The sequence below is a fragment of the Sceloporus undulatus genome, chromosome 5 (assembly GCF_019175285.1).
Source record: "Sceloporus undulatus isolate JIND9_A2432 ecotype Alabama chromosome 5, SceUnd_v1.1, whole genome shotgun sequence".
In the NCBI taxonomy this organism is placed as follows: Eukaryota; Metazoa; Chordata; class Lepidosauria; order Squamata; family Phrynosomatidae; genus Sceloporus; species Sceloporus undulatus.
Window position 1 is genome coordinate 10,734,158 of NC_056526.1, and position 25,019 is coordinate 10,759,176.

At 39.2% G+C, this 25,019-nt stretch overlaps 1 protein-coding gene across 20 annotated transcripts in view; it reads left to right on the forward strand.

The window, feature by feature from the left end:
- Window positions 1-25,019, forward strand: part of CELF2 (CUGBP Elav-like family member 2) — a 648,498-nt gene that overhangs the window by 585,002 nt on the left and 38,477 nt on the right. For 11 of the 20 annotated variants that reach the window (XM_042470486.1, XM_042470487.1, XM_042470489.1 and 8 more), the window contains 2 exons: window positions 3,868-3,931; window positions 15,099-15,233. In XM_042470486.1, coding sequence (XP_042326420.1) covers window positions 3,868-3,931; window positions 15,099-15,233 — 199 coding nt within the window. Of the gene's footprint in view, window positions 1-3,671; window positions 3,756-3,867; window positions 3,932-15,098; window positions 15,234-25,019 lie in introns of all 20 variants that reach the window. The other 9 variants (XM_042470481.1, XM_042470499.1, XM_042470478.1 and 6 more) reach the window with 1 other exon arrangement.

The window sequence follows — 25,019 nt, forward strand, 5'->3', positions numbered from 1 at the left end:
AAGAAATGTATAAAAAACATATTTCTTTTTTAAAAAAAATACCTGTTAGTGGGTATACTCAACTTTCTCACTTTATTTAACAATTGATTTAGTGATCAATTGCTGATACATTTGGAAATGAGGGCTCACTTTGGCATCAGAGTTTTGCAAAAGATGATAGTTTATGGGGAAATCCAGTTGTTCATCCTGACAAGAACAGGCCCACTGAATCTATAGGACTTACATATGTATTGATTTACAAAGTTCCGCTGGTTCTGTGGGTGTATTCTAACTGGAACTACCAATTGAATTTATCTTAGTCAGCTTTGCACATGCGTCCCTGTTAAAAATATATATCAACAGTTAAGTAACCTCTCTTGGCCTGATCTGCCCACATCTGATGGAAAAGCCACTCACCAATGTTCTGATCACCAACAGAATGGACTTCCTCCTTTCCCATGCAGTTGATGCCCAGTGAAGTACTGGCAGGGGGTTTACATTCATGGCAATAGTGTCACAGCCATAACTAAGTAGTGATCATGCATCTGGAAGTTACAGAGGAATAAATCCAGGTAACTCTTCTGCACTCGTGATTGTACATATTGCCACAATCGTAACTCTTCCACCCTAACCTACTTATTGAGCGTTAGCTGCATGAAGAGAAAGAGGCTCATTCTTAACTATACTTATCTAATCTGATATAGAATACTTGTCAAGCTAAGGTAACATGGTTAGATAAACATATAAAATATTTTAAACTCTTCAAAAAATGCAACAAGTGATGTCAAAAGATAAACATGTTCACATTTCCAGCCATTTTGCTAAAGCTGTAAAAGCCCAGGAAGTAGCTTCTTTGCCTGCCTCTGACAAGTGATATTTTTACTCTCTTCTCTATAAATATACTACCCAGCTTTGTCCTACATGAAACTGAAAACCGAAACTTTCAGTAAAAAGTTTCAAACCATGGTTTACAAATCAGTTACATCAGAATCATCCTTATGAGTGCATTTCAACACTCATAAAAAGAACAGCGAGAATTGTAAAGCTTGGGACTGGCTTTGTTACACACTGTAGAACCATACTGGAACAGCTGCTGTGCTGCAGAGTTAGGGCAATATATATTTGGGGCAGGAATGCCCTACCCTTTGCACTACATCAGCCTTACCCAACCTGATGCCCTTCAGAGTTTTAGGTTCCATCTCCCATCAGCTGATACCAGCAGTGTTGATGTGATGGATGTTGTAATCCTAACCATGTAAAGGGCACTTCTGTGGTGAAGGCTGCCCTATAGTATAGACTGTAAGAGGGTGTACCTTAATTATCTATGTCTTGTGCCCTTTAAAAATATGCAGGTTGAGCTGTCAGGAAGGGCAAAGAGTTGCACAGAACCCTGGAATGCCCTCACCCATATCCTCCCACTGGAGGTTTTGCTCAACCATTCCTTGTCGCTGCCACTACCATCATAAGCACCACCTTCCCTGTAGCATCTCAGATTTTACTAAACATTCCCTTGACAATTTTATGCTCACAGTGTTAAGGACTAGAACCCCTTATTTCCCATATTGCACACCACCAACCCACTTAGGGGCAATGTGGACTAAGTTAGGTCTCCTGGCCTGACCCCCCCCCCCCCCAAACAAGCAGCAGCCACTCTGAGAAATGGAGGTCTCTTCTGCTGGTGATAAGGATTCAGGAGCAGGATGTTTCCAGTCCCCTCCCACTAGTGAGCAAGGCTGTGAGAAGATGTTGTGAATGAGTCCTGCTTCTATCATCCCAACCTCACTTGCCAGTGGGAGAGACTTGGAAATGTCAAGCTTCTGCATCCCAATCACTAGCTGAGCAGACCTCAGTGTGGCTGCTGCCTGGTAAAACTGCTTTGGGAGAGCATTTATGATCATGGCAATAATGCCATGATCATGATAAGTAGTGTTAGTGAAATCGAGGTAATTACAGGTCTGCAACTATGCTATAATCCATAACTGCAATACAGAATCAGTATGTAGAGAGATCTTGTAGCACCTTTGAGACTAACTGTAAGAAAGAATTTGGCAGCATAAGCTTTCATATATTTAGGTCTACTTCCTCAGGTGCTTTTGGAAGTCTACTTACTCAAATGCATCTGAAGAATTAGACTTAAGTTTATGAAAGCTCATGCTGCCAACTTCTTTCTTTCAGTTAGTCTCAAAGGTGCTACGAGATCTCTCTGCGTACTGATTAACAGATTAACATGGCTATATCTTTGCAATACAGAATGCCAGCCTCATTTTTTATTTAATATTTTTAAGTGCATGCATGGACTATGCATAATGCTGCCTGGAATTAGGACTACTTCCCTTTCCCTCATGTTCAGATTGTGGTAGATATTCTCTTATCATGTCAAGAAAGAGGAAGCAAAAGAGTTTGGCAGTATCTTTGTAGGGGAAATTAGCTTACCATTGATTTAGAAGATAGCTTCAAGGTGAAAAAATGTGTGACCTTTGACTACAGCTGTTGCAAAACTTTGGCCCAATAAAAAGATATTGCTTCACCCGCCTCACACGGTATCTCTCTCACATGATGCAGTGAGCTATATTTCTGAGGAATATTACAGTGGCAGTATACTGCTCACTATAAGTAAAACACAACCAAGCAGGATTGGATGCAGGGTGGGAAACCTATGTTATGGATGTCTGGCTGTGTATGTATACATTTGTATGACTGAAGTCTGATTCAGACATGCCTAAACATCATTTGTTGGCTGCAGAGTAGATGATAAGGATGGGAAGAATATTCAAAAATGTTTGGGAAGTGGCTGAAAAATCTGTTTAGTGAAGAAACCATGATGAGACGACTCAGGAGAATCTTCTCAGTTTTGAGTCTTCTTCTAAGGAAAAATTGTACATGGTTGCTTGGCAAAGAAAACAGCATTTTTCTGTGCAGAAAATATTTCTGTGCATGAATATTATTGTCTGCAGAGGGGGAAAAATTGCTGGGTTTTGTACAAAACAACCCATTCAAATTTTGTGCAGCATAAGTCTCCAACAGCAAATACACTTCAAAAACTATGCCATTTTCAAAGACTGTCTTGCAGTGAGAAGAAAGTGGCTAAAATTACTCCTTAAAAATAGCCAAGAATTATATCCCTGTTTGGGTAACTGGCAAATGAATATATGAACTGCCTCTATTGAAAAGTAATGTGTTTTAATACTGATGGGAATGATCTATGACATTCCCACATGCAGATCGAATCACCACTTGGTGTTGTAAATCCTCAAATAATGAACAGGCATGTGTGAGCTCAGCCTTGCTATATGGGTCCTTTGTTGTGCCTGGATGAATACAGCAATGAGTGGAAACAGAAGTGCTTTGGGTAAAGAAATTCCAGACATGATTTAGCATCAGGGCCCCTCATGCATTTTGACTCAACATTGCCCAAAGACACACTGATAATGCAGAGTATTGTGCGCATCTGAACACATAATGCGAGTGAGGGCAAAGGGAGGGGGGCTGTTTTAAGTGAGAAGGTGGGAAACTAGGCTGTGATTGACAGAGATGAGTTATGGTAACTGCTAGACTGCAGAGGGCAATGATTAGTCATGCTACGTTGGGCTGAAATAGATTTAACACCTGGCTGTTAAAAAGAGTAAATTGATTAATTGTTTTAAAGCAGCAATGTTATTGAGTTTCCCCAGTGTCTGTGTGTTTCTTAATAGAGATTAGACATTAATATGGATTTACAGCATCGACTCTGGGGACCTTCATTCCAACACCAGGCAGAAGCAAGAGACTGTATAAATGTAAAGGAAACTATAAGTATCCCAAATTTAATTTGATTCAGATAATTTTGCTTTAATCTTAACTTGTTGCGTTATTAACCTCATTAATGTTGTTATTGTTGTTAATTTGCAGCTTCTGCAGCAAGCAACCTCCTCCAGTAATTTGGGTGCCTTCAGCGGCATTCAACAAATGGCTGGTGAGTTGTAGGTTTCTTTGGTTACAGTCAGTTTCTACCACTTCTGCTCAGTATTCCTAGGGCTCTGAAAGACATCAAGCCATTTAATTCAAGCATGTGGCTTAATGCCTGAGGATGTGTAAAAGAAGCATACCCACCTAGGTACTGCACTGAACCAGGTTTTTAAACATTCTGTTGGACTATATTCTGCATTCAGCTGTTGTATTTTAGCATTCATTACTAAGAGGATAAGGAGAATCCTGCTGGATGTGGTTGAAGATCCATGCAAACCATCTTCCTCCTTTATACAGTGGCCAAAATTAACCAGATACTTACAGGAAGTTTTCAAATAAAGCTGAAGGGCAAAAGTTTTTTCTACTATTGTTATTGCATTCCCAATTAGTATTTTTGAATTTGTGATTTCTACTGAGGCATCATGACTAATAAACACTGGGAGACATGTCTTCAGCCATCAACTCTTTTAAAGCCATATCAGTTGACAGCCTTCATAACATCTGCTCATAAGATTTCAGTGGGAGAAGTCTCATAGCTTTGTAATGGGGATCTCCACCAGTCTCTCAATATCCTCCTGACTCTTATAATGACAGATCTCTTAAACGTATTGGCTGGGGGGGAAAGAGTGCCTTTAGGCAGGGCTAAAGGCTTGGGAGTGCTCTGTGGGATATTTTTACTTCCTTTCTTCAAACAGCAGACCATGGTGCTGTGTTGACTCAGCTTTGGGAGGAACATGAGATATAAAACAAATAATCAACTAAATAAATGTATTACAAATCTTTTTGAAGCTGCACTGCTTCAAAAGAGGATTGGCTACCAGAGCTTAGAACTGAATTCCTGCCAAACTGACCCCTCTCCCAAATCCTGATAAGATTAATGAAATTTGCCAGGATGAGTGAGAAGTATGCGTAGATTTCTAATTATGATGTACGTTGTTTGCACTTCCTTTCCACAGAGTGAATTATGGCATAATTCTTCTCAAATAGTCCTCCTTACCAAGAAGTTCCCTTTTCTGGACCATCTCTTTATCCCTCCTTGGCATTGTAATATCTTTCATTCTCTTCTTTCTGGCTTCCCTAATGGCTCTGAAATCTGTCGTTTGGCAGGTGCCATAAACTGTAGACTCTTTGTTCAGCTGTTTCTCTATGAAACCCAGTTTCTTTCTCTTCTATTAGAATTGCTGGGCAGTGAGTGTCTTTTAATGACAGTGTGCTAGAGAGATTTTGATGATGAATGGACATAAGAGCCAAGTGACATGGGAGAATATTGGCTTGGAAGAAAGTGGTGGCAAAGACCTATCAGAGGTTTCACAGTAAGAGGACTTTTTAGAAATTGATATCAAACAGAGAGTTCCAAGCATTTGCTAGGATGCGATAAGCTTTGATGTCTAAGACACCTTGTTGTTATGTAAGACTCCAGTTTATGGTGAGGCTGAGAGAATGTTACTTGCCCAAAGTCATGCAGTAGCCAACCAGGATCCAAACCTAGTCAGTCTCCCAGAATTCTAGTCTAGCACTCAAACCACTTGGCAGGTAATAGGTGGATTTGCTGCTTAGGTCTGTCTATTGTGAATGCAGCTGCCCTGTTCCTCCTCCTCCTGACAAGTCCAAGCAGTGTTGTTCCTCAAGTAAGCCAGATCAAGAAGAATTTCTCCATAGTAAATCATCCTGGGGCTCTTTTGGATTTTCAAATATGCACAAAAATCAGTAGAGAAATATTCATTTTCTACACCATTGAACTCTATTGAACTACATTACATAGTCATCCTGGCATGCAAGAGTGAAATAATGGAGGATTTACATCCCTATTCCAGTCACTCGTGGTCTTGTTTATAGGTCCTTTTGGCAGCCTGTGGGGGGTTACCACTTAACCTACCACTTTTCCACAGATGTGAGGCTCTGCACAGATGTGAGGCTCTCCACAGCCACCTAGTGTGAACACCTCCACAAATCTCACTCACAAAAGTGAGGACTTTCCCTTTTCTCCACCTCTGTGACCAATGTAAGGACTTTCTTTTGTCCTACTCCTGTGGCCACCAACTGTGGGAATCTCCTAGATGCCCTCAAAGCACCCCTGTAAGATATAATGCAACTTATGTGCCCGGTGGGTACCACCTCTCTTTCATCATTGCTGCCACTGCTGTCATTGAAGTGGCATTACCCCAACATTTCACAATTAATGCAGTGCAATGTCAATGACAGGATAATGACAGGATCAACGTGAACGATATGAAAGGCTTTTGTGCAATCCCGACATAGATGGGATAAGGACGGGAGAGCTATCCTGACCTTGTCTCGTTTGAGTGTGATAATCTCACTTGTCTAAATCCAAGCTTTATAATAGACGTACATAATGAGCTATGTTGGAAATAGGACCCAAGTCTAAACACAAAAATCATTTATGTTTTATATACACCTTATAAACATAGTCTGAATGTAATTTTATACAGTATTTTCAGTAATTTTTGTGCACAAAACAAAGTTTGTGTATCCTAAGCCACCAAAAGCAAAGGTATCAGTATCTCAGCATTTGTTGTGCATGTACCTTAAAAGAGGAGGGTGTAAAATAGTTTCTTAGCTACTTGTCCATGTTAACCAATGTTAACTATTGGCCAGAGAGCTCTTCTATCCTTCTTGCTATTTCATAACCTCATTAATATATATGTAGCAGCCAACCAGTTATGAAATGCCATTTCTAATCTCCAGCGAGAAATGCCTGTCTGTACAGTGCAATCAAATTAATAGCAGCCCTGGAGTATTTTCCACTAATAAGTATTACCTATAAAAATGTCATGATGTTCTTAAAAACACCTATGATTACAAGATCTGCTTTTTGATACGGGGGCATGAGTTTCCTTTCAGAATCACTGGAACATCACCAACTGCCTTTTTGACTTTAGAGTAACTTAGCCAGTAATCTTACAAAGCGGGCTTTTATTTTTACTTTAAGGTCTATAATCATTTCTTCCAATTCTGGCAGGGGACATGGGAACAGGGGAAGATGCAGAAAAAGGAGTTTGAAAAGCAGCAAAGACAAAGTGTTGCAGTGCGGGGGGGAGTGGCTTTGAAAGGCAATGAGTTGGACAACTCCTCGATAATTAAAGTTGTACCAGTAGTAACTGATGTGTGATGATTAATAAAAGGCCATTCCTGCTTGGCAACCTACTATGCTGACCCTCTAACTTAACACACTGTGAGAGAAGGCAGCAAATTTATGCACCAATGCACATTATGCCAGCCCATGGTGTACAACTATTTAACCACCTATTCCTACTCCCATGCTTGATTTTTTAAATTTCTCCTAAAAGCGCCACCCCTCTCTCTCTATCACTCACACACACACACCGTTGTCATCAAATTGGCATGTTAATTTATTTTTAATTACACTCTCACTAAATCAGCAAATTAGTGGTGCTTTCCTCCAGCCTTGCAACACAAAAGGTTTAAGCTATCCATACATTGCCTTTGTGTTTCCTCCTTCTTTTTATTAATGTTTAGCTTTTGAATGGATCTTGAAGTACGCCTATGAAAAAGAGATGAGCTACTCCCCATAGGCATTATGTGCTTCATCCTTACAATATGCTATTATTGCACTGGCACCGGAGACTAATGCAGAAGCTGCTGTCTGACAATATAAATTGGCCCACAGATGACAATATCTCTGAGTTATTTTCTCTGACTCAGATTCGTTGGCAAGCAGTTGCAGTTTCTATTATGTTATGCTCATAATCTACCAGGAAAAAAAACCCTCCCCTCATCAAAAATATATCTTAATATGATAAACAACATTTTCACAGTTGGCATTTTTTGGAATCGGCTTCAAGATTTAACAGATGCTGATAATATTTTGCTTTGGTTATCCCTGAAAGATGAAGGGAGGAATGGAGACACCAGAGGGAAAGAGTGTTGAAAGCCTCTTCTAGACAAATGAATGTACCTGTGTTAAGTTGTCAGAATTGTAATGTATTGATAGGTCAGTCTGGGACTGTCCTCCCCATCCCTTCCTTACCCTACTGCCATCTCCACAAGTAAGCTTTGTGTGGTCTCTTTAAAGTGAGAGGACATTTAAACTGTAGAAATAATGCAGTGTATCACCTTTAAGTGCTGTAGCTCCATCCTATGGAATTCTGGAATTTGTAGTTTTACAAGGTACTGTGTTTAGCCTTCTTGGCCAAAGAGTGCTGGTCCTTCACAAAACTACAGACCCCAGGATTCTGTAGGAGGGAGCTATGGCAGTTATAGTGGTGTCAAACTGCATTACTTCTACTATGTAAATGCATCCAGACTCATCACTGATTCCTCACTTAGGTTCCAGTGATTGGAGATGAATTCAGATTGCCATTGTCCTCAATGCCAGTAGATCACAATTTTTGCTGTAGGGAAACATTGCTGAAATTAGTCCTTGGTCTACTGGGGAAGAAACTTAGTGAAGAACTATATCCATAATATTCAGCACCATGCTATATTATGGGATCAAGTTTTTTTTTAATTAAAAAAACATTTAGATATGATTTTGTTTTTGCGTGGCGTTTTTGTTTTCTAAATAAGGTTAGAAATCATTAGAAGTAATCAATTTACTTAGCGAAGTGGGAGGCAATAGGAAAGGAGGGAGACAATATTACAGATAGGTTGACTCAGTCAAGGAAGCCAAGTTTGCAGGACATGAGCAGAGCAGTTGATGTCCGGAGCCCTTGGAGAATTTTCATTCATTTATGTTGTTGATGTTGTTCTTGTTGTGTGCCTTCAAGTTATTTTTTGCTGATGGTAACCCTAAGGCAAACCTGTTATGGGGCTTTCAGGTTGTGAAAGTGTGTGACTCAGCCAAGGTTACCCAGTGGATTTCCATGGCCAAACGGGGAATTGAACCTTGGTCTCCAGAGTCATAGTCCAGTGCTCAAAGCACTACACCAGGTAACCATAATTCAAAGCTGACCCGACAGCAATTAACAACAAAAATCAATTTGGGTTGGGATTCCACTCATTTGTTTTTTAGAGCATGTCTATGTTGCCTTCTAAGGCAAAGCACTTCCAAGCTGGCTTAGAGATGGTAAAATGAATCTATTAAACATTTTAAAAATACAAATTAAACAACCCAGTAACCAAAACTAACTGAATCAAATATGTTTTAAAGTTCTGTTTTAAAAGCAACAAAGATTGGGCTGATCTTATTCCTTTTGAGAGAGGACACCAAAGAGATAAGGCCATGATTGGAAAGGCCTTTTCGCTAATGCCTGTTAAGTCTGTTGGGTCTCCAAGCAAGACCTCAGAGGCCAATCTAAAGGCCTGAGCACTTTCTTATGAGTAAAGCCTATCAGATCATAATCATTTAAAGACTGGTCTTTGTTTGTTTGTTTGTTTGTTTGTTTGTTTCATGTACAGGGGCAAAACAATGGATGCATGAGCCAGGAATTCCATAGTTCAGATTTCATCTTGTATCATGTGTTCTAACTGTCCCAATTTGGGAGGGACAGTCTTGATCATCTTTTATCCCACTTTTCCAGCTATTTTTAAATTTTCCCAGTTTCTGTCTCCTTTTTCCAGTGCACCCTTTGTTTTCAGATTACTGAAATTACTGTAAATGAAGTTCTGAGTATACTCCATTGAGTCAAAGCAGGGGGATGGCTGCTTAAAGCCTACTTAAATGAAAATGCCTTGGGTAACTTGTAGAAGACTCTCAGTTACCCAAATTCTTCTCTTATAATGGACAGTATCACACAACATTGTTATAGTGCTGTTATTCCTGTGGAATTCTAGGATTCGCAGTTCTAAGGAGGCAGCCATGGCAGTTAAAGTGGAATAATAGCAATAACAGTGTAGTGTGATATTGTCCAGTCTCCCTGCTGGTTTTTAACAATTTTCCGTTTTCTGCATCCCCCCCCCCCCCCCAGGACAAGGAGAAAGAATGGATGAAGGGCAGAGAAAATGAAAGAGCTGGGTAAAATGAAAGAAATTTCATTCCTGAATTTTTAAAAACAATCTTGTCCTTCCCAGTAGGTTCAGACAAAAGCAAACTACTGCAGCCTATCCTAGTTTGCCATCTTGATCACTCTTTTGCCATTCTTGATCACTCTCTGATGTTGCTTAGCCATATGGTATCCTGGCCTTCATCTATGAATTGTTGATGGTATGCAAAGGTTGCCTTGGCCATGAATCCACTGGGCAGCCCTAGGCAAGTCACTCTCTTATCCTCAGTTCCAAATCTGTCATAACAAGGCTGTGTCTTCATTGCAGAAATAATGCAGTTGGACACCGTTTTGACTGCCCTGGCTCAATGCTATGGAATTCTGGGATTTAAAATTTTGTGAGATATGTAGCCTCTGTCAGAAAGCTCTGGTGTCACAACAAACTGCAGATCCCATAGCATTTCATAGCATTGAACCATGGCAGTTAAAGCAGTGTCAAACTGCATTGTTTCTGCATTGTCAGATGTAGGCCAAAATAATAATAGCTCTAACCAAATTACATGGTTATTGCTGGTGTTCTTAAAATAAAGTATCTGATGGCTTTCTAAAATTTAATATAAATATCAAGTGTTATTAAGGGGGGAAATCTAAAGGGATCTTAAGTTTTATGCACTCCTAGATCAATGTGAATGAAGGACAGTTTAGAAATATGGAACTAAATCCTGTTGTTAGTCCTCACTAGACTAAATCAGTTGAATCAGTGGGAATTAGCTATGGGTTGACTTGCCTCTGTGTTTGGCTCTTCTTTTTCCAAATTCTGAAAATAAGGAACAATATACATAGAAACTAATCTCTTTCCTTCTGTCCCTGCAGTTTGCATTTCAAAAATGCTTTTAGTGAAAATTTCTGGAGAAATTTGGCAGCCAGTAACTGGTCACTCCCTTGTTAGAGTCCTCATTGGGGACGAATGATTGATGGCTTCAAACAGGGCAAACATGCTTATTGTGGGAAGGTTTGCCCCGAAGGCTTTACACATCATGCTGTGAAATGGAAATCTCAGATCTCCAATCTGCGTCTGTTTTAACAGGCCCACACGTGTGACTGTGCAGTAGTACTACATGGGTTTCCCGTGAATGTGCTAATAGGCCTTACGAGAGGGTTCTGCAACCATCCATCTGCTGGTTTTTAACAGGCCTGATTGGCAAGCGGATGTAACAACTGACATCTGTTCTTGCTTATTGATATGTAGATTTATGATAATTGCTCTGAACAATAAGACATGAAATTACCTAAGGTGAACATTAAATTAAATTTTCATGGCCTCTCTCCTTATAAATATGCTTTTTTTAAAAAAAAATCTTACATTTCAAACAGGCATATTGTGCATCTGTTATGAACATAATTTAATTGTATTTTTAATCTGCCAAGCAGAGAAATCAAAGTTGGGATTCTTGCTGTCCAGAATATTAGCCAAGTTTGATAGCTGACTGGTATATACAGATTACAGAGTCAAATTCCACTTTTATTCACAACATTTTTCTCCATCATAAAGATTAAGAGTTATTTTGTTTCCAGCAGCTCATTCCCGGCAGAGCGATTTTTTTTTTTGCGAGTTTCTTTCTTCTTTTTTTTTTTTAATGCCACTCTGTCTATCAGGCTGTGCTTTAGAGTTTAAGTGATTTGCATTTCTTCAGAGAGCATTGCATTTGCAGAATGTTCAACAGTTTCAAAGGAAGATGATCAAATTATTTTCTGTCTGGGTCTTGTGTGGGATGTAGAAGAGAGAGAAACAGCAATAACAACAATAACAACCTTGTGTAATGTGAAAAAAATGTGAGATTCAGAAATGGTGACAGAAAGCAGGTGAAGCCTGCAAAAGTACAGTGTTATCAATTGCAAGGATCTGGGAGGAATTACAGTGTCTGAGAAATTATAAAATGGCCCTTTTAATCCCCCTCTTTAATCAGCTCTAAATTTTCAGTCAGATACCAAGACCATGCTTTTTTTCTCTCTCTGTCTAGAATCAGGATTCCCAAATATTATCCTAGCTGAAATTTTAATGAAACAATATGACGTAGGGCAGGTGGCAGCATTAAACTGTAGGTGACCTACTGTAGGTCTTGTAATGGAAATAAGAGTTCTTGCTTTATTTCTTTTTGGAAATTTCTGTCAGTCCCTCTGGCAGATTGAGGGCTTCTTTTAAAAAAAAAATTATGTGAGAAACATTTAACACTTACAATACATAAAAAGCCAAAGAGGCTGGAGAGATACTGCTGGCAATGTTTTTGCTCTTGCATTGGATTGAGGGATGCAGTGGCTTAGTGGTTAAGACTGTAATTCTGACGATTGGGAGATCAGAAAGTTGGCAGTCCAAGGCTCAAGTGCTGCATTGGGGTGAGCTCCTGTCAGTAGTCCCAGCTTCTGCCAACCTAGCAGTTCAAAAGCATGTAAATGCAAGTAGATAAATAGGTACCACTTTTGTGGGAAGGTAACAGCATTTGGTACAGTCACGCTGGCCCCATGACCATTGGAGTAGTCCTTGTACAGTGCTGGCTCTTCAGTTTAGTAATGGAGTTGAGCACCACCCCTTACAGTCAGTTACAACTAGACATTCATGTCAAGGGACTATACCTTTACATTTACTGCATTGGATTGAGCAGGGGCTTGGATTCAATGTCCTATGAAGCTCCTTCCAACTATCATTTATGAAATGATATCAGAGCAGGTCAGGACTGAGGAATCTGTGATCCTCCAGTTGTTGATGGAGTTCAATCCTGCCATCAACCCCAGCCAACATGGCTAATAGTTAAGGATGACAGGGGGTGTGTTCCAACAACCTCTACAGGTTCCAATGTGCTAAGCAAGCCTACCTGGGAAGATGGTTGGGATACCACCACTGGAGGCATGGATGCTCATGTCCCATTAAACACAATTGGCTCTCTGTATCCACTTATTTTTATCCATGGATCCAACCATCCACAGCTTGAATATATTAAAAAATATATATTTCTAAAATCAAACCTTGATTTTGCCATTTTATATATGGGACACCATTTTACTATGCCATTGTATCAAATGACACTTGAGCACCCACTGATTTTGTTATCCATGGAGGTTCCTGGAGCCAAATCCCAGTATATACCAAAGGCATGCTGTACAATGGCATAGTAAAATGGTGTCCCTTATATAAAATTGCAAAATCAAGGTTTGCTTTCTTTATTTTCTTGTTGATAGTTGAACCCATGAATAAAGACTCTGTAGACAGGGAGGACTCGACTGTACTGTCATTTCTAACCTGACTTTCAGGGCACATTGCTCTCACAAGGTGGTTTCTAAATGTGTTTTAAACCACATGCAAAATGGCATGAATCATCAACAAACAAATGCAGCAACTTATCATTTGAAAACTATCCCATTAAAATAAAGGCTTTAATCGTGTTGGCTCAAGTTTCATGTTGGACTGGAGCCAAGTCTCATTTGCACAACTCCCAGTTGTTTTCCCTGTCTGCGCCCTCGCATCACACATCAAAACTTCCAAGAGCCTTTTGTGTTGTCTCTGTTCTTGCCCCAGTGTACGTTGAAAGTTCATTATTTCTCAGTTATTTAAACTGCACTCTGAGATCTTCATCGTCTAATTTTCCTGCAGGTTTCTGTTAAAATTCTCTCCTCTTAAGTAGCTTAAGAGCTCTAGCCAAAACATTATTGAAAGCCTTTGGCTCCCCCCAGTGCCCAAGACATTTCAAAATTTGTCTCTGGGATCTTTATAATAAGTCTTTTCCCCCAAAAGATTTATACCATCAAGTATTGTTCATCACAGTCAGTGCTGTACTCATCTGTCATAAGCTGATGGAGCTGATTCTGATTTGATACATAACAAAAGCAGTGTGTGTGTGTGTGTGTGAGAGAGAGAGAGAGAGAGAGAGACCAAGCACATGAACAATGCTTACATATGTGAAATTCATATGGACTGTAAATAGACAGTCCATCTCTGGTCAAAACTCAGTAAGATGCCACAAAACAGCTTAGACTGAGACTGTTAAACTAGGCTGGCAAATGTTTCAGCATCAGGCAGCAAGTGAGAAGAAACTTTAGGGGATATGACAGGTGTGTAGCTATGAAACAAAATGAAAACATTGCCCTTTGAAACAAGAATTCTGCCCACCCAAAATTATTTTTTCCTTCACTCCCCAAATTTCTAATTTTGCAGAGAGTAAGACATAGAACTCTCACATTTTCTTTATTCAAATTCTGTAGGCAAGTTTGCCTATCCCTTTTCTTTGGATATCTAAACTATATTTTTAAATAATAATAATAATAATAGGATTTATTTATATACCGCCCAATCACTGGGAATCCAAGTGGTTTACAACAGAGGGGATAATAGACATTTTACTGATAATAGAAGTTTTACATTACTGCAATGGTAGAAATTTGGGGACTGAAGGAAAATTTCACTGTGGGGACAGAATTCTTATTTTGGTAGAACAATGTCCTCATTTGCCCTCTTGCCATAACTACACTGTGATTTGTTATATTCCATGATGATACCAGTTGAGTCTCCCTTATCTGAAACGCTTGGCATCAGAGGTGTTCTGGGTTTTGGATTATTTTTTTCACATTGTGCAATATCTGCGTATAATATTATAATGTATATGTAATACATAATAATATACATAATCTTGGAGATGGGATCCAAGTCTAAACACAAAATTCGTTTTATGTTTTGTATAGTATATACGCTTTATACACATAGTCTGAAGGTAATTTTATATAATATGTTTTATAATTTTGTGCATGAAACCAAGTTTGGGTACACTGATCCATCAAAAAACAAAGGTATCACTGGTTTTAGCTCCACTGCAGAAATAATGCAGTTTGTCATCACTTTGACTGCCATGGCTTAGTGCAATGGAAATATGGGGTTTGTGTGATATTTATCCTACTCCGTCAGAGAACTGTGTATCACAACAAACTGCAAATCCCAGAATTCCATTGGCTGGAGCCATGGCTGTCAAAGTGATGTTGAACTGCATTATTTCTGCAGTGTCGATTAGACCATTATCTCAGCCACCCAAGTGGACAGTTTTGGATTTTGGAGTATTTTGGATTTCTGAATTCCAGATATGAGAAATTTGAGCCATACTCCACTTTAGAGATCTAACAGTAGGATAGGTTGAGGACTCCTGACTAATTCGTTTAAGTAAAAAGTAATGGTTTGGATTTTGTAAATCATCCTCACTGCTGCAGTTCCCCTTTATGTTTCCTCTGCAGGAATGAATGCTTTACAGTTACAGAATCTGGCAACTCTAGCAGCTGCAGCTGCTGCCGCCCAGACCTCAGCTACCACCACCAATGCAAATCCTCTCTCCACAACAACTGGTGCCCTCGGTGCACTCACGAGTCCAGGTATGACCAAGCGGGCTTGTTGGTTTGTTTCTCATGTCTTCAAGTAAGGAGAGAAATTATGAGAAGGGCATAGCGAGATGCCAATTGTGGACCTGGTGAATATGTTAAAAGCTTTTTTTTGAAAGTGCTCTCATAAATGTCATGTTAAATAACTTTCTAAAAAAACAAGTCCACCTGTTAATTCTCCCTCTTGAAATATTGTGCCTTCCAGACGTTGCACTATAAATCCCAATGTAGAAAGATCTTGTAGCAACTTTGAGACTAACTGAAAGGAAGACATTGGCAGCAGAGGTTTTCATAGACTTAAGCCTACTTCCTCAGATTTCTCTACATACTGATTCTACAGACTAACACAGCTATATCTTTGAATTCTACCAACTCCAACATTTGCCATTCTATGATTGTTGGGAGTTGTAATCTGACACATCTGGAAGGCACTATATTGGAGAAGGCTGTGTTAAATATTCTTCTCATGTCACCTATGTCAAGGCCTTTTTCTGCCTGTCAAGTGGTAACCAAAGCACAGCCTGGCCCACAGAAGAACATTTCAAAGCACAATATAAAATGAACTTTGCTTGTTTATTCAGGCCCACAATTCCCACTGTCCTATGCAACCACACAATTTTCTCTTGTTATGACTGTTTTAGCAATGTTCTTTCTTTACTTTTTTGATTTTTTGGTCTGTCTTGTTTTCCCCTCCTGCTTCCTTCTTGACACATCTTCCTGAAAAGATATCTTTAGGGAAGGGGAGAAAAGTGTTTTGTTTTGTTTTGTTTTTAAAAATGCTGAGAAAATTGGATTAGCGTCTCACTTTGGCATAAAACTAGATGTCTGTGCTAGGACAATGTGCAGCTGCTAATGTAGTTCTTTGTGGTTTTAGGTTAACTTAGTTGTTTTTAATGTGGGCCTTTCAGATTTTAATCTGGTTCTGTGATTTTGACAAGGCCCATAAGGACTGTGAGCCAATGCTCATGGAACAACTGATAACACTACTGCTAATTATTAAAGGGCTAAATTTGAATGATCAGAAAAATTAAACAATATATACCCTGTATCTTCTGCATCGACTGTACTGTACTCAGCTAATATTGGCCTAAATCCTATTAGCCCTGACTAAAGTAGGCCTATTTGATCAGTGGGATCAGTGGGGTATTTATATGTTGACTCACCATTCAATAGCTGATAAATAGGTCTATTCTAGTTGAGTCTAACCAACAGAATGCCAGCCACTGATTTGTAAAGATGATGGATTCTATATTATTTATTTGTTTACAATGCAGTATAGTGATTTAATATGGATATTTGTTTCACATGTCCTAGTATTATGTTTCTGCTTTTTTATGTCTTAGTATTCAAAGGGATCTTGCTTTTGAGATTAACTGTGCGAAAGAAGTTGTATCATAAGCATAAGCTTTCATAGATTTGGTCTACTTCCTCAGATGCGTGGAATGAACTGGTGCTTATGTCTTAAGTGCTTATTGTTTATAACTGACAGTTGATGCAACTACAGTGCGCCCTTGCTTTATGCGGAGGATCCATTCCAGACTCCTCCGCGTAAAGCAAATTACATGTATGCTCAAGCCCCATTTAGATGAATGGGGCTCATGCACGTGGCGGTGCGGCAGCACACGCGCCACAGGTGTGCATCCCATTACTCTCTATGTGATGTGCCACTCCTTCCTCCCCACATGGCTTTCAACATATGCTGAAAGCCACGTATGACGCGGGTGCACTGTACATGCATAATATTACTGAAGGTTTCTAATGCCCAGTTCTTCCCTTTCGGTCACTAAACCACTTATCAGCACTAATTTCCAGACGTGGTTTCTGCCAATTGTCCAATCCAGCAAGTCAATTTTTAATCAAGATTTCCATAATAGATAAGTACAAAGTAAAAGCATCACAAATGACATTTAATTTTTTTAATGTTTTTAATGAAACACTTACTTTGCACATGAACAAACACAAACATACAGCAATTGTGTTTGGTTAGAACTTCCCCCTGCATGCATATATTTTCTTTTTCTGCATGTATTCTTTTCAAAATTATTAAAATTATTAATGGGTGAAACAGTCTCAATGCAACAACTTTGCCTGACAAGTCTAAACACAAAATTCATTTCTGTTTCATACGCACCTTATAGACATAGCCGGAAGATGATTTTATAGAATATTTTAAATCATTTTGTGCATGAAACAAAGTTTGTGTACATTGTGTTCACTGAACCATCAGAAAGCAAAGATGTTACTATCCCAACTACCCATGAAAAAAGGGTTTGGTTTTTGGAATATTTTGGAGTTTAGAATTCTAGATAAGAGAGACTCTACCTGTAGAACTACATGCAGAAATATACTGTTGCTGGAAATTCATCAGCCTCCAAACTTACCATAGAGACATTGCACCCTTCCAAACACTTTGACCATTGTATGTCTGTAGAGATACACCATCCTCTGAGGTCTGTTCTGCTGCTCTGGAGGTCTCAGTAGATGATGTAGTCATTTTGTTTCTGGCTGTTGGGAGATAGCCAGATGATTCTCTGATCCTGCAACTCGCCTTCCACCAGGTACAGAAGGGGGGACTACAGTATATCAGAAGGCATTGTTCATTGTAGTGGGAGGAAGGAAATACCAACCTCCACAACAACAACAAAAGACATATACTGGCATAAAATTGAGTTACACTTTAGTATGCTAGCAAGTGGATTTAGAACTGCTGGTCAAAATTTTGAAGCTTTAGCAGCTTTTCAGCTAACCAGCTCCGGTGCAAGCACATTCATCTTTCTCCTTGTTTGCAGAGGACGAAATTAGAGGAGTACTTGAATCCTAATAAAATGATGCCTTAATCAGGACCAGTCAGAAATTGCCATGTTCAATGGCCTTTCTATAATTGCCTCCAGAACAAATGCAGCCATTGTATGGAGGTGCCATTTGAATTAACGGGTGTATTGTCTTGGTTTGGTATTCACCCACAGTCACTTTGCATCCTGTTTTCAAGCCACCGCCATCTTGAAAATCAGATTAGTCCTGGAAACATGATACCCATAGTTGTATGCAGTGGGATTTTGTAGCATCTTTGAAAGTATATGAGTGAAAGAATTTGTAGCATTAGCCTGCAATAGATTTAGTCTACTTCGTCAGATGCATGGAGTGAACTGATGCCCAGGAAGGGCATTTATAATCAGACTGTATGAATGATCCCTTTGCATACTGATATTCCAGACTAACACAGCTAAGTGTCTGAATTCTACAGATGTGCCAATTTATACAAATGGCCATTCCATCCCTGCCTCAGCCAGGATGTTACCCTACCCTCAGCACACCTTTACTTCAAGTTGATCATATGGGGGCTGCTAGATGCAAGAATAGACTGCCCCTTATTTTTGAAAAAAGAGATATTTATGGTCATCTACAGCAGAGTCCCTTCCTGTCATTGTTTATTTCTATGCTGCAAGGCTTCAGCACAGTTGTGCAAATTTATGATTCAAGGCAGCTGTGCAGAAAACGTATGTCTGTTTCCTTTTCATTTGGGGAATGCGAATACATACTGCTGCTGTAGTCCTGTCACAGTGATGAGACAAAGGATTCCGTCTCAAGTGGGTCTCAGTATTCACTGGAAGATGGAAGTTCTTTCTAGTCACTTTCCTTCAACCCAGCGAAAAACATTTTCCCTTATCTCTTTGCTCCAGAGCTGGACAAATGTTCAATGACCAGTAGAGCTTGGTATTTGCAAATTTCAAATGCCCAGTTGTGAGACTTATTTTTCTTCCCTTGTCTGCCTTGACTGACTGGATTTGTGGTGGTTCTTTGGCTGCTGTCTCAGAATTTTAATGGTATCTGGTGAAATGGACTCTAATGTTGATGCAATATATATAGAGAGAGGGAACATGCTATGTTAGGATCTGGAGCAGGGGCTGGGAGGGAATAAACGTAGCTGGTGGTGTCTAGGACAAAACAGGCAGGAATTCACAAGATAAAGGTTATGTTCAGGGATCATGAAAGATAAAACGATATGGACATATTTTATTACAGCATATCAGAGATCTTCAAACAGCCATAAAATCATATATGGATTCTGTGTACTGGACTAGAGAAACCCAGTTTCAAATATTTGTGCCAACATAATGCTCCCTGTGTGACTTTGGGCCTTTCAGCTTTCCTCACAGTATGGTTTTGAGCTCAGAAGGCTGAAATGATTGTGAATGACATTTTAACCTCTTTGGAAAGGTTGAGATAAAAATATAGTAATAGTGGGAGTAATGGCGATGTGGTGGATATGATTAACATTATTACTAGGTTGTGTACAAAGTAAAAGGCGGTGTGTAAATTAATTAAATAAAATTACTTACTTAATTAATGTATCAGAGGCAAAATATTAAAATAGTTCCAGTTGTGCAGCAATTCATACCTTGCTGACTGTCCCTGTTTTCAGAAATCTTACTATTTGCAACTGATAATTGGGGATCACACCCTCATAACTGTATATCTCTTGTTTGTCTCTTTGCTTGTTTGTTTAAAGGGGATAATGTCTTGGCCAATGTCACACAATAACTATTGTTCCCACAGAACCACAGTTACCATAGAATCCAATTATTTATTTTCAGTGTTATTCTCTTATAAAAATAACCCCTGGTATATTCAAAGAAAATCCCAGATCTTTTGCCATTATAGAATTTAGTGGCTGCTGTTCTGGTTAATTTAACATTCTTCCTTAATATGAAAATTGTGTACAAGAGAAACACAAGCTCCATTGACTTTAATGAAGCTGCTCTTGATGAACGTATACTAAGCATTATTAAACTCCGGAAATGTGTTTAATGGCTAGAGAATGGCCCTAGAGCATCATTGTACATTTATATAGAAGCCTGGGGTTATTAACTTCCATAAATCAGCTGTAAAATTAGAATGGAAAAGAACTCTGGTATAGAAAAGAGCCCACTGCCATAGGATTGAGTGTATTACTCAAAGTACTGCCATCAGACTGAATGCAAACCTAACTGTAATGAGTAGCCAGGTTGTAAGAAGATGGCGATGGCAGAAAAAATAGTTGGTCTTAAGCTGGCTGACTCAAAATGTTATTTATTTACTTCATTGATATGCCACCTCTCTCCCAGGCTAGGACCCCAGAAACAGAGCCCCAGAAACACCTCAGAATCCTGCAGTTAGTGTGCAGAGTCAGCCATCCTAAAGATGGTATGACTCCTCCACTTGCAAGCCATTTCCAATATGGAGAGGCCCACTCAAATCGTGACACCACAGTTGTGGCATCCCTAGCTCTGGTCCAAAAGTTGTCCTTTATATTGATTGTGGAAATGTCAGAGATATAGAGAGCCAATACAAGCAGCATGTGTGTATGTGCCTTCAAGGTGCCTGTTTGACTTCTGGCAACCCCATAAATTTCATAAGGTTTTCTTAGGCAAGAAGGTGATTTTGCCAATTCCTTCCTCTGAAATAGCAGCAGTACCCCTCTTTAAGACTGTTATCAAGCTAAAACATCAGTTTAATCGCCTCATCCCTCCTTATAAAACTCTACTACTAACCCAGAAACAACCTTTGTTAAGATGTTCTTTGATTTCAACTTTCTTATCTAGCTCTACATTTTCCACTCCATTAAATACTTTGTAAACCTGAATAAAAGCTTTTCCTGGTTGCTCTCCGCTCTGTGGAATACACATTTTGTTCTCTAAAGCTTCATGTACTGTCTCAAAAGCACTTCCATTTAAACTTGGACTGTAATGGAACATTTATATTTGCTTTTCAGTAATGGCGGGGGGGGGGGGTGTCCTTGTTTATTTATTTAATTATTTGTGCTTCTTTTTTCTTATAGTCAGGAGGGATGTTTTTTGTATTGAATTGTTTTAATATAAGATTACATTCTCTTGCAGCTAGAGAAAATACCTTTTATTATGTTATTACCAAAGTGGTGATGCACATAAGAGAATATGGCTTACTGACTATCTAATGTCATAAAATGAACTATGATTAATAATAAATATGATTAATATGGATATAAGGTTAAAATGTTGTTTTATAATATTTACAGGTGTGGGTGATGATATCCAAATTCCATAAAAAGCATAAGGCTTGCAAGTCAGTCAGCAAGCAGTTATTGAACATGCACCCACCTCCATTTGTTAAACATAATTGTTATGGCAAACAATTGGTATCTGGATTGTTTAAAATATTCAGAATGTATAGCAGTGCAGAGAAACAAGGGTAAAAACTGGCATTGTTTTACAATCTTAATTCCCTAAACTCAGTTCCCCCAAATAGCTGTTAAGACTCCATAGAAATTGGGATCGAAAAGCTGAAGGGAACTGAGAGTCTCTGGCCCGTTACAGACCACCCAAAAGGGGCGGTCTTGGGCCGCTGCCGGTTGCAGCGCGGAGGAGCCGCAGCAGCCAAACCGCGCGACTCCTCCACACTGCAAAAAATGAGCACGGAAATCGCGCTCCTTCCGGCAACCCGGAAGAGACGTCACAAGTGCCAAAGCGCGCACTCGCGACGTCTCTTCTGGGTTGGGACGTGTGGACACAGAGCGTCCGCTACGTCAAGATGGCGGCGCCCATCTCTATAGGGCGCTGCCATTTTGACGTATCGATTACGTGCGAGGGGCAAGGCACGTCTGGAAGTGCCACCCCTCGCGCATAATCGCGGCGCGATGACGCCACCTCTTGTGCCCGTCTCTAACGCGCCTCTGCTTCCTCCTGAATTTGGATGGCAATAATGAAGATGAGGGGAAGCAAAGGAAGTTCATAGGTTCATCATCATGACAATGGAAGATCATTTCCACTTTCCCCAGAGATTGTCAAAGGACTACTAGCCCTAGTATCTATCCATGGAGACCCATTCCTTTGTCTCATGAGATACGGCAGTCCTGTGGAAGCTGGGAAGGAATCAACAAGTGATTGTTAGGTGTGAAGGAAGGAGAAAGTAGAATGAGAAGCAACAGCTGAGGACTATTGGCACCCAGGTCATGGAAAATCCTGCAAGAGGTCAAAGATGGTTCCTGGATACTGAGTCTGGGATGAAATGAATGCTATTGTCCTGTCTGTCAGCTGAGTCACATCCTGTGAGTGCCATAAAATGGGGCCCATGGTAGAATGAATTTCTTTTCCTGCGTCTATTGTGGGCCCTTGAAAAATGGTGTTCTTTGTATAAGATAACAAAATCAAGGTTTGTTTTTGAGATTTTTTTAAAAATATCATCCAAAAAGAGACATACATGCATGCAACCCACATTTACAGGTGCATAAGTCAAGAACAGGATTCCAGTCACTATTTACAAACATTAGTATATCAAGATATCTAAGATATGGGAACGACACCATACTAGTAGTTGAAAACTTCACAGATTTGGACAAATGACCCAGGAAAGTCAAGGAAGAAAATGCAGAGGCAGGTTTAATGCTGAACATAAATAAAATAAAAAAATGACCATGGAGGATCTACCTAAATTCAACCTAGGCAATGAGGAAATTCAAATAAAGACTTTTCATACCCAGGATGAAACATTGATCAGAATAGTGAATGCAGTCAAGAAATAAGAAGACTAGGAATGGGAAGGGCAGCTATGAAAGACCTAGATAAGATCCTAAAGAGTAAAGATATACAACTGAGCACTAAAGTCATAATCGTCCAAGCCATTGTATTCCCTGTCACCATGTATGGATATGAGAGCTGGACAGTGAAGAAAGCCAATAGAAAAAATATCAACTAGGTTGACATGTGGTGCTGAAGAAGAGTGCTGTGATGATACCGTGGACGGTCAAAAAGACAGACAAATGGGTCCTTGAACAAATTAAACCTGAACTCTCCCTGCAAGCTGTCCTGGATGGGGTAACACTTACCCTAAAAGATGAAGTTCACAGTTTGGGAGTACTACTGGACTCATTGCTACAGTTGTCATCTCAAGTAGATGCAATGGCCAGGAGTGCTTGGTACCAACTTTGGTTGATACACCAACTGCGTCCCTACCTGGACCAAAAGGACCTTGAAGCAGGGGTACATTCATTGTAATTTCTCATTTAGATTTCTGTAATGCGCTCTACTTGGGGCTACCCTTGTACCAAGTTCAGAAGCTTCAATTGATTCAAAATGCAGCAGCCAGATTGGTTACCGGTACATCTAGGTTTGACCACATAACACCAGCGCTAAAATCTCTTCACTGGCTGCCAATTAGTATCTGGGCACAATACAAGGTGTTGGTTATTACCTTTAAAGCCCTACATGGCTCAGGCCTGAGTTACTTGCAGGAACGCCTCTCCCTACACAATCCGCCTGCACACTTAGAACATCTGGGAAGAATTTGTTGGAAGATCGTAATACTCTATTAAACTTCCCATAGAGCATTTACTGCCGCAGCCCCTAAATTATGGAATAGGCTACTGAAAAAGATCTGTCTTATTACCACCTTATATGCCTTTAAGAAGGCACACTTAAGACGAATCTCTTCCGGCAGGCTTATCCATCGGATTTTGTATACAGACAATGTTTAAGGCTCCACCCTAATTATGATGGTATATGATTTGATGATTGGATGTTTTAAGGTACTAATAGGGATGTGTAATTCAGTATTAGTATTTTATTGATTGTCTGGATTGTATTGTATTATTTTAATGCTGTAATCCCGCTTCGATCCTTGGAAGAGGCGGGATATATAAATAAAAATGATGATAATGAAAAATGGCCAACTTACAAAGATATTACAAATATGGAAGATGGACAAAGAACATTAAAAACTGAATCAGAATTAAACAACGAAGGATACAAATGTAGTTGGTTTTTATATAGAAGAATAAAAGAAAGATTTTCGATAGACCAAAAAACAAAAGGAATCAGGAAAACAGATGTGGAAATCAAGAAAATAATTAGAGAAGAAGGAAAACATGAGATTTCCTGCCTGTACAAAATATTGCTTCAACGTGATTTAGAACAAGAGGTGATAAAAAAATATATGATCGATTGGGCAAAGGACATGGGCCAGAATATTGTTTTATCCCAGTGGGGGAAAAATTGGAAGAAACGGATGAAATATACACCCAACTATGGCTTAAGAGAAAATCTACTAAAAATGCAATATAAATGGCACTGGAGACCACAAATCCTGGCAAAAATAGGTAAAAAGTGTAAAAATGTATGCTGGAAGTGTGGAACAGAGGTGGGTTCCTATTACCATTGTTGGTGGACATGTAAAAAAGCAAAAATATTTTGGAGAATTATCCACAAAACAATGTTAGAAATACTACAAATAAACTATGTTAAAGACCCCAAACTATATTTATTGAATATGCTAGAACAAGAACAATTGGAACGAAAGCATGGCAAACTTATATTTTATATGGTCTGCGCTGCTAGGGTAGTTTATGCAAGTATGTGGAAAGATAATGAAACTCCAAATTTAAATCAATGGTTATTAAAATTGTATGATTACATGGAAATGGATAATATAATGTCATTGAAAGATAAGTCAAAACAGGATTTTTGTAAAACATGACCATTTATGGACATTTATTTCACTAGGAGAAAGATAAGTTAGAAATAAAGAGCTGAAAAGAGAATACAACAAGCAACTGAAGAGATATATAAAGGAAGTAAGGATGTATTATACGATTGTAATGACATACATGCTTCAGAAGACAAAGATTATATTTACTTATGATCACACGTATGAAACTGGAAAACTTGTTTTTTGATTTTATGAATGAAATTTAATAAAAAATATATTTTAAAAAATGATGATGATGATGATGATGATGATGATGATGATGATGATGATGATGATGATGAT